This window comes from Centropristis striata, chromosome 24 (genome assembly GCF_030273125.1).
Source record: "Centropristis striata isolate RG_2023a ecotype Rhode Island chromosome 24, C.striata_1.0, whole genome shotgun sequence".
NCBI classification, from domain to species: domain Eukaryota; kingdom Metazoa; phylum Chordata; class Actinopteri; order Perciformes; family Serranidae; genus Centropristis; species Centropristis striata.
Window position 1 is genome coordinate 12,609,381 of NC_081540.1, and position 8,698 is coordinate 12,618,078.

At 43.2% G+C, this 8,698-nt stretch overlaps 1 protein-coding gene across 1 annotated transcript in view; it reads right to left on the bottom strand.

The window, feature by feature from the left end:
- LOC131963165 (collagen alpha-1(XVIII) chain-like) overlaps positions 1-6,269 on the bottom strand; it is a 36,268-nt gene extending 29,999 nt beyond the window's left edge. The window contains exon 1 of the mRNA XM_059328319.1: positions 5,930-6,269. Within this exon, the coding sequence (XP_059184302.1) occupies positions 5,930-6,269 (340 nt within the window). The remainder of the gene's footprint in view (positions 1-5,929) is intronic.
- Between the last annotated feature and the right edge of the window lie 2,429 nt (positions 6,270-8,698).

Here is an 8,698-nt window from a genome sequence, read left to right on the forward strand (position 1 = left end):
GGAAGCCTGAAACATCACCATGCACAAAATCAAAAGCTTCTCATTCCTCGTCTATAATGACACAAAATAAACATTTCTTTCTATTCTGTGTGAGCAAACACAAAGAAAAAGAACATGACAGCATTATCAAAGTATGCTTCAACCCTCAGCCTTTTACTTTACCTCCTTGTGAAAGCTACAGACCTTATTTGGAGAAATAAGCTCTGCAGCAACAAGTTAATGCAACAGTATCATAATGATACACTATCAGGAATCTGAGGTATTTATACAGGCTGCTAAACAAGTCAGGAAACTAAAATGTTTAGACTCAGAGTCCTGAGTGTCTCTTCCTGCAGCCAGTTAAACCAGTGGGTTCAACCATTAACACCCACAGCTGCAGCTCTGCCCTCCTGGGACCGAACCAACTGGACTTCACACGTGTGAACGAGCAGAGTGGCGTCAGTTAACGCTTCAAACGGAGGCGACGCAGCTGTGACAGCTTCCCTCTGTCGCCCGGTCAGAACTTAATCCGTGTTTGAATAGGCTGGGAGCAAATTAAAGCTGACTGACGGAAGGATCAGCGGGTTCAGATGACATCAGCTCCCATCCAGCATTTCTTAAGATTTCAAATAGTCGGCTTTCTTGGCTGCAGGCCAAATTAAATGTTGATACTGAGAGAGGAATGTGTTCGGGCGGTGTGGAGAAATGTTGCAACAGGTACCATCAACTAGTGGAATGTATGCATATTTTATTTCCTTTGTTTTTTTATTCCTTTTCCCAAACATGGCACCATCCGATAAAAACCCTTTTCAAATAGGTCAACTGATGGCAATTTTATTCAATTTGCAACATTGGCTAGTGCCATACCCAACTACAGTCATGGAAAAAAGTATTAGACCACCCTTGCTTTCTTCACTTTATTGTTCATTTTAATGCCTGGAACAACTAATCTTACAAATATAATGATAACAACCAAAATAGCTCACAAGAGTTTAATTTAAGAGCTGATATCTAGCCATTTTCCATGTTTTTCTTGATAATGATTTTGGTTATTATCAAGAAAACAATGGAAAATGGCTATGCAATGTCTCTTTAATAGTTAGTAGTTACTAACTATTAAAAAGACATTGCATAGCCATTTTCCATTGTAGAGTCTTTGGGAGGCTATAATATAGTTGCAACTCGTGTTCATAATAATTTTAAATCAATTATTTAGAAAAGTGTCTAGTTAAATTAATTTGATGCCATTAAATATTTTAGTGGTGGTCTTTAAAAAAGTGATTATTTGTGCAGATATTATCTATCTTAATGTTTATAGGTGACACATTAATTCACCATTTAATGATGTATTATAGTAATTATTTGCAACTTTATTGTGGCATTGATAAATTATGGCATTAACAATTAATTACAATATTACATTAGAATTGCATACTTTATTAATTATTAAGATTTATTAATGATGGTTTATATAAAGTATTCCCTTCTTTACAAGTAAACTGATTTTTATGTGTTGAAATTGTTGAGATTTTCCTTTCGGATCTGCTTTGCTTTTTCTCAACTATTTGCTGCTGTTGCTATGGCTACAGGAACCACATCCAGCTCATTACTAACTGGAATAAAACTAATTCCAGGCAGACAGGAAGGACTCAGATTAATGATGTATAATTGTAAATTGGTGCAATATGCAAGCGATTAAAGTGTTTTTGAAGAAGTCGGTGGGTAATCCCCACTGGTATAGAAGTCTCTCTCTCACTTTGTCTCTGCTCGTCCTCTAACGCTCCGCCGGACACTTAATTACCACCCATCAAGCGCTGCTGGTTTGGGAGGGTGGGCGACTGGCCGCGCCCTCTGACCTCTGGCAGAGACTCCGAGCCGCCCAGTCTCATCCCGGTCACAAGGCTCTCTTGTTACTCACCGCGACACTGTTGCCCTTTCTCCCAAAACGAGCACACAATCCGCCACACTCAGACCGCTTTTCCCACTCACAGCCGCTATCATAAATGCCATCCCCTGCCCATCCTCCCCGCCACAGATGGCCCGATTGTTTCCCCTCGTGAAGCTTAAACATCATTCTCCTATAAATTCCACGCCAGCTGATCAGAAATGTTGAAATATGATGGTGTAGATAACCCAGTGCAGAAATGCGTGACCGGCATGCAAGAGTAGGATGTGTCAGCAGCAGTGGAAACCACCAAATCTCCAAAGAAAAGAGCATAAAGACAATTAAAACTGAAATCAATACAAGTGTATGCAGCAGAACGTCCTTTAAATCAAGTGACAGAAGTGACATGTTGTTGTAGTCCATGCCTGCTGAAAAATACTTAGCTTAACCCCCTTAACCCAAGCCTATTGTATATGAATATTTCTGCATACTGGGCTCCCTAAAACTGTCTGTGAACTGCATAAATCGGGTAAGACTGGAAAGCTGAGATTGAGGATTCAATGAGCCCAATTTTATTACTGTGTGATGATGTTAGTCTCCATAGTAGCATTTCATTGCAATGAAATCTTGACCTCACTGTATAAAATGAGCTGCTGTGACCTCCAGGATAATCACAGCCTCATGAAACTTTATAACCACAAACCTAGACCTAGAGCATTCCCTAGAGCTTTCAGAGGATGGATGGCTTTCCACAGTACATTGACAATAAGGGACTTTCTCAGGCAATACAACACAAGTGCTCGCCATCCAATCGCCAAAAAATGCAGTTCTTGCAGATATCTCCAAAAAGTTTTTGAAACCACATCACAATATGGACTTTTCTCTGGTGTTCTTCTTGGTGTCTTAGGCTACGTTTACACGAGGGCGGTCTGAACAGAAGATGCAAAAGTGGCGTCGCGTCTTCACTTTTTATTCCTCGTTTAGACGAGCATTTTCGGGAGGAAATCTGCGTGCATACGGTGACGCAAAAGTGTGTGAAATTCGATTGCATGCATGCCAGGTGGCATCACTTAAAGCGATAAGAGCATCTTTGGACATGCAGAAGTTTTCACACCACACATTTTCATCAGCTACTCCTTCCACAAAGTTCTCCACCATCCACTAGATCTCCCAGGTCTCGTTCACAGCCGTCTGGCTCGCCTCAGACGAATTGCTGCATCCAAAATGTGATAGAGGTAATTCCAGATCCTTCTCTGTTCAGTAATAATATCTCTACATATCCTGTACATTTGGTGGAAAGACGTGAGCAGATCTGAGCAGAGTTTTGCGTCTTGTCAGTGTAGATGGACACGCTACGGCGGAGCGTATTTAACTTTTCCACTTTGGAAGGTGGTTTCAGATTTTTGCGTTTTTAAGCCCCCAAAACGCTGTCACCGTCTATACGAAAGGCACTTCTGTTAAACATTTTGTCGTTTTTACCCGCGAGCGTCCTCATGTAAACGGGGCCTTAATGTAGGAGTTTGGAAGAATTTTTAACCATTTTATCAATTCTCATGCACAAAAATGGTCAAATGTAGCACCAAATGATGAACAAATTGTATTAACCCATGATATATTTCAACTATAATGTTCAAATCATTTTTAAGCTCTAAACTTAAGATTTAAGACCAGACAACTTGACATAGGTGACACAGATGCTGCATCTCAAATTAATCTTCAGGTTCTCAGCTTTCAAATGATGTACACTGCTTCTATGTGGCATCTATTATTGACCTGCTATCTCCCCCTAAAAAACCCTACTAAAAAGTGGATTTATGTGGGTTTTAGAGTGTAAAATTTCCCATTTATCCGTCTTTCTTTCCCTTTCTGTGCGGGTTAATGAACAAGAAAGACACTGCAGGTGTTTGGAAATTCACACCCAATAAAAATACTGCAATGACAAGAACATTTATGTCTCATTTCCTGCACTGCATAATGTGAAGTGTCCATTTCACTTCATCCTGATAGTAATAATATTAATGAAAAATGTTCAGGGAAGCTAAATCCTCACCACACACTGTAGGAGACTGTAGATGTAGGAGCAAAACTCATTCAACACACTTATCTGTGTTTTACAGCTTGCCAAACTTTAGCTTTACATATGGTTTATGTCTGAGTTTAAAGGTTATACAAACAAGAACGCTGCTTATAGCACACAGACTATCTGCCACTTAAAACCCCAGAACATTTACATTAAATATTCCTGTGGGAAAACACATGATAAAGATGATTGTATGTAGCAAAGTTTATACTTTTAACCCCTGAGACAAGAGTCAACGCAGAAACAATCCTCCCCTGAAGAAGACTCCATACTCTACAATTTATGACGCGACTAAAAGGCTGGACATTGGCCTCTGGAGGGTTCATTCTCAGGGAAAAGCTTCTGAACTGTATGTTTCTGTGCTGTTCGTAATATAAATGGACTTGGAACCCTTTGACCCAGTGCAAAAAGTGGTTGTACTGCAAGTGGATTGATGCACACTGCACAAATGCAACATTTTGTCATGCTTTTTGGTGTTTTTAATAAGCTTTGTTCAAAGATGCATAAATAAAAGGGCTACAAAGAACCTGTAACATTGCTGTCCATTGCTGACACACAAAAACTGAGCTTCTGCAGATGCAGTTCTACACTGTGCAGTTGACAAGACAATCACATGAAGGTGGCATGCAGGCCTCGACAGTGACGTGATCTCAGGTGCATCATGCTAAACGACGATGTGCAACGGACAGAAAGCAACAGCAGCAACTGCAACGATCACGCCGCTGGTTTTTGCATGTTTTAACACATTTATTGCAGATTGTTTAACCTTTACATTGTTGGCAAGCCTTCCCCGCCTTCCAGGCATCATTTGGTTTAATGCTCGTATTGGGACATTCAACTTGCAGAGACGTGAACGCTGACTGACTGAGAGCATTCACCGCCGTAAACATCATGTCTACTTTGATTGATCGATCAAATCAATCTGCACATACAAATGCAACAAGAATGTAACACAATGAAAGAAAACATGATGTTTACTGTGATGGATGGCTTGGAGGGGAACGCCCCCATCGGCTGGATCTGACGACTACAAGTCTGAAAAACTGGGGGAAGAGTCAGAGTCAAATGCTGGCAGAACATACCGGAACCTGTGGCTGAGCTGTCAGTGTTCCTGTGGCATTGTGGGTAATGTAGGCGTTATCCCAAATGGTTTATTTTTGGTAAAAGAGCAAAACACGGCTTGTTGGGGTTCAGAGGGTTAAAAGACTACAGGGGGCTGTGGGTGATGTGGAGTATTTGTGGCTGCATTAAAAATGGCTAAAACATGCAAGAGTGAATCCAAAATGTGCTGGGACACGTGTGTTACCAAAACAAACACCGCACAAACACACACAGACTGAAACGCTTAAAAGCATCGACAAAGACGTGACATCGGATTCAAAATGTATCACCAGACAGGATACATTCTAACCCGCCGGGGTTACCTTTCAGGTTACTAACTGACGCGCACACAGGACGCCCGGGCTCCTGCACATTTTCGGGCAGGAGGTGACACTCCACCGGGAGACGCCCGTTCTCCAGAGACGCCCAGCAGCTGTCCTGCAGCACCTGGCAGAAGCTGCGGCAGGGCAGGTGCAGGTGAGCGGCGGGAGGCGCCAGCAGGAGGCAGAGGAACCACTCTGCGCTGTGGTGACACCCCTCCCTCGTAAGCCACGCCCACTCCTGAAGGACCGCCCCCACCTCCTCCACAGATGTGTGGTTGAGAAAGTTGGGCAGCGTGAAAAATTTGGGCCGTTTGCAAATGGGCCAATCAGAAGGCACCGGGAGACGAGGCGTGTCAGAACCATTGAGGCGGCTATCAGTTAACGTGGAATCCAAAACGCCCTCAACAGTCTCATTGATTCTAGAAACACCAACTAAAATCCTGGTTAAATTCAGCGGCAGGATTGTATCACCTGATTCTAAGAGGTTAGATCCTGACCCAGACCCTCCCCCGATCCCAGAGCCCGCCTCCCCCCTCCCCCCTCTCAACCTGTTTGCATTACCCGTCATGTTAGGGTTAGCGCTCTCCACCTTCTGTGTCAGGCCTCCGTTAGTAGTAGTAGTCCTGGCAGTCGGGGTCACATCCCACGCCTCGACAAACTTACGGATTCCTGTGGCCACGTTGATGATTTCCTCACCAACCCCAGATAAGTTGTCATCCTCCTCCTCCTCATCCTTCTTCGTTGTTGTGCCATTGGCTGTCGTGGTGGCACTTGACGTCCCAGCTGGCGTCGTCTCCGCTGTTGTTACCACCTTTGGGGGCTCTGTGACGGATACCCAAAACCAGGCATCCAAGCTCCCAGTGCAGAGAAGCAGGAGAATCAAGGTCTGCATCCTCAACATGCTGCAAAAGTCCTTCAAGTAACTCAGAGTGGTGCAGCAGCAGCAGCAGCAGCAGCAGCCCTCCACACAGCGCTCTCACTGTTCCCAGAACGCCACCTGTTAGCCAGCCGGTCAACAGTTAAATCCAAGCTGTTCAGGGGCCACTGAGCATCCACTGAATGAAAACCAAGACATAAAATCTCTCCTCACACTCAGAAGACCCTCCCCTCCAGATCTCCCTGTGCATGCATGAAAAAGCACTGACATGGACGGGGGGAGACCCAGAGTGTGGAGGCAGGCCTGCTGCACTCATGATGGATGTCATTGGTTCCTCATAGTTGCCCCAACACACACACAAAAAACTCCTCCCCTGTGCGAGTTGATGAGTGGGTCCCCTGAAACTTTCTCTGCAGCGTGGAGAAAAAGCATGCAAGCATTCGTTTCACCACAACGACACACCCGTCCAGCACAGAAATAACCTCAGGAAAATATGGTTTTTAAAATATACAGTATATAGACCACAATTTAGAGTTCCACTTCACATTGTACGCAGTGTCTCAGTTACAAGTTGGCATGTTCAGAAACAAACTTAACTGCAGCTTCCTCAGCCATCAGAAACTACTTAAAAACAGCAGTGTCCTGCAAGGAGTTACCGTAATGTTTGTCTTACAGGGGCAACAAAGATCTCACTGGTGATGTTGGCAGAAAATGTATTTATCAGAATAAATCAAAATAAAAGTCAAAATACTCAACAAGAGAGGGAAGATTAAAGCTTTGGTGATCTATCTGATGGTCAAGACCCCACAAGAGGTTAGAGATTAATCAGTGATAGTCAACTAATGGCTCAGGAGCCAAATCTGTCCTGCGAGAGGTTGCTAGGGCTGTATGGTGATCACATACAAGTGCTCTTTGCATACTTGAGGTGTACTTATTCATTGCATGTGTGAAAATATGGTCTCAAAAATATAAAATGCAAGTTTACTTCAAAAACAACAGGGCACACTGCAGAGTCCATGCAAAGGCAGTAGCAGTAGCAGTAGATTTTGCAATGTAAATAAAGACACAGATCCTTCAGTTTGCCTTGGATTGTTTTTGAAGGAGACTTGCATCTAATTTTTTATTGAGACAATGTTTTCACACATTCAGTCAACCCTTCACAAGATGGTTAACTGTTTAATTTATTGTTTTAAATGACATAAAAAAGGGGGAAACGGTGGGGTTCAGTAACACAATACTGGCAAGTGGTTCTGATTTATTGGCTTGGGGAAACACTAAAGCTGTCACAAGTGATGTTGTGTTCACTGACAGTGGGTGACTTTAAACTGTGTGATGTATTTTAAAGAGGTTTTGGTGAAGAGAGAAGAGCAGCAGGAGCGAGAGGCATGAATGAAAGACAGCAGCTGAGACAGCGAGGGCGTATCTGATTGGATCGATGTCTTAAGCTCCGCTCTCAGGGGAACGACTCCATTGCCTCATCGGAGAAAATCCTCGGAAAATGTACCACTTCCAGGTTCTCACAGATGGGAGATAGGGGCAGGAGGGGACCCCCCCTCCCCTCCTCCACACGGCCCTGTGTGCCCTCATCATCCAGCCACCCTCCTCATCTGCCAAGCTAGTACATCCAGCTGTTGCACATTCCAGCCCTCAGACCTCCCACGCCCACGCTACATGACATTTGGACGTTTGGAAACTGCCACATTTTGATAATTTGTGCATTCATACACAGCGGCTACTGCTGTCAGCATGTGTGATGATTCTGCCGTGACACTGAGCAGGAGAAGAGGAGTCCTCATGTTGAGAAACAGACTGTGTGAGTCGATGGATCCGCTTCCCTTTAAAACATTTTAACAATCAAGTGAATCTTGCTAAACTTTGAAAGGGACAGATTTTTTTTAATCAAGTTGCATTAGTTACTGCAAAAACACACCATTTTCACTTTCACTTTATTTGCTGATATGTTCCCCATAAAGTGAAGTGTAAACAGGCGGCAAACTCCGTGTCTGAGCATGGAGGCAAACCAGGAAGTACCTTAAACTGCATTCTACCAAAAATTCCAGCAGAGGGCTGCAAAAGCTTTTCTGTCCATTAATTTCAATACAAAATGGGAAAACTTCTCACTTGATTTATTACCTCAGAATTTTTTAAGGGCCAACAATATAGTCTCAATCACTAGTAAAATATCTTCTTCAAGACAACTTGATGTAAATAGTGTAAATAATGGCCCCATTTAGAAGAAAATAGTAGATAAAGAATCGTATGATTTGGGGCGTGGCTACCTTTGATTGACAGGTCACTAACAAGGCGAGCCGTCATCAGGAGAGGAGCAGAACAATGCGTATCCACGGCAATGTGTCAATAAAGTTATATATAACGTTATATAGATATAAAAAGGGATGTTAAGCGGTTTGGTCTCATAACTTTGACCCTTTCGCTGTATTTTCACTTAATGA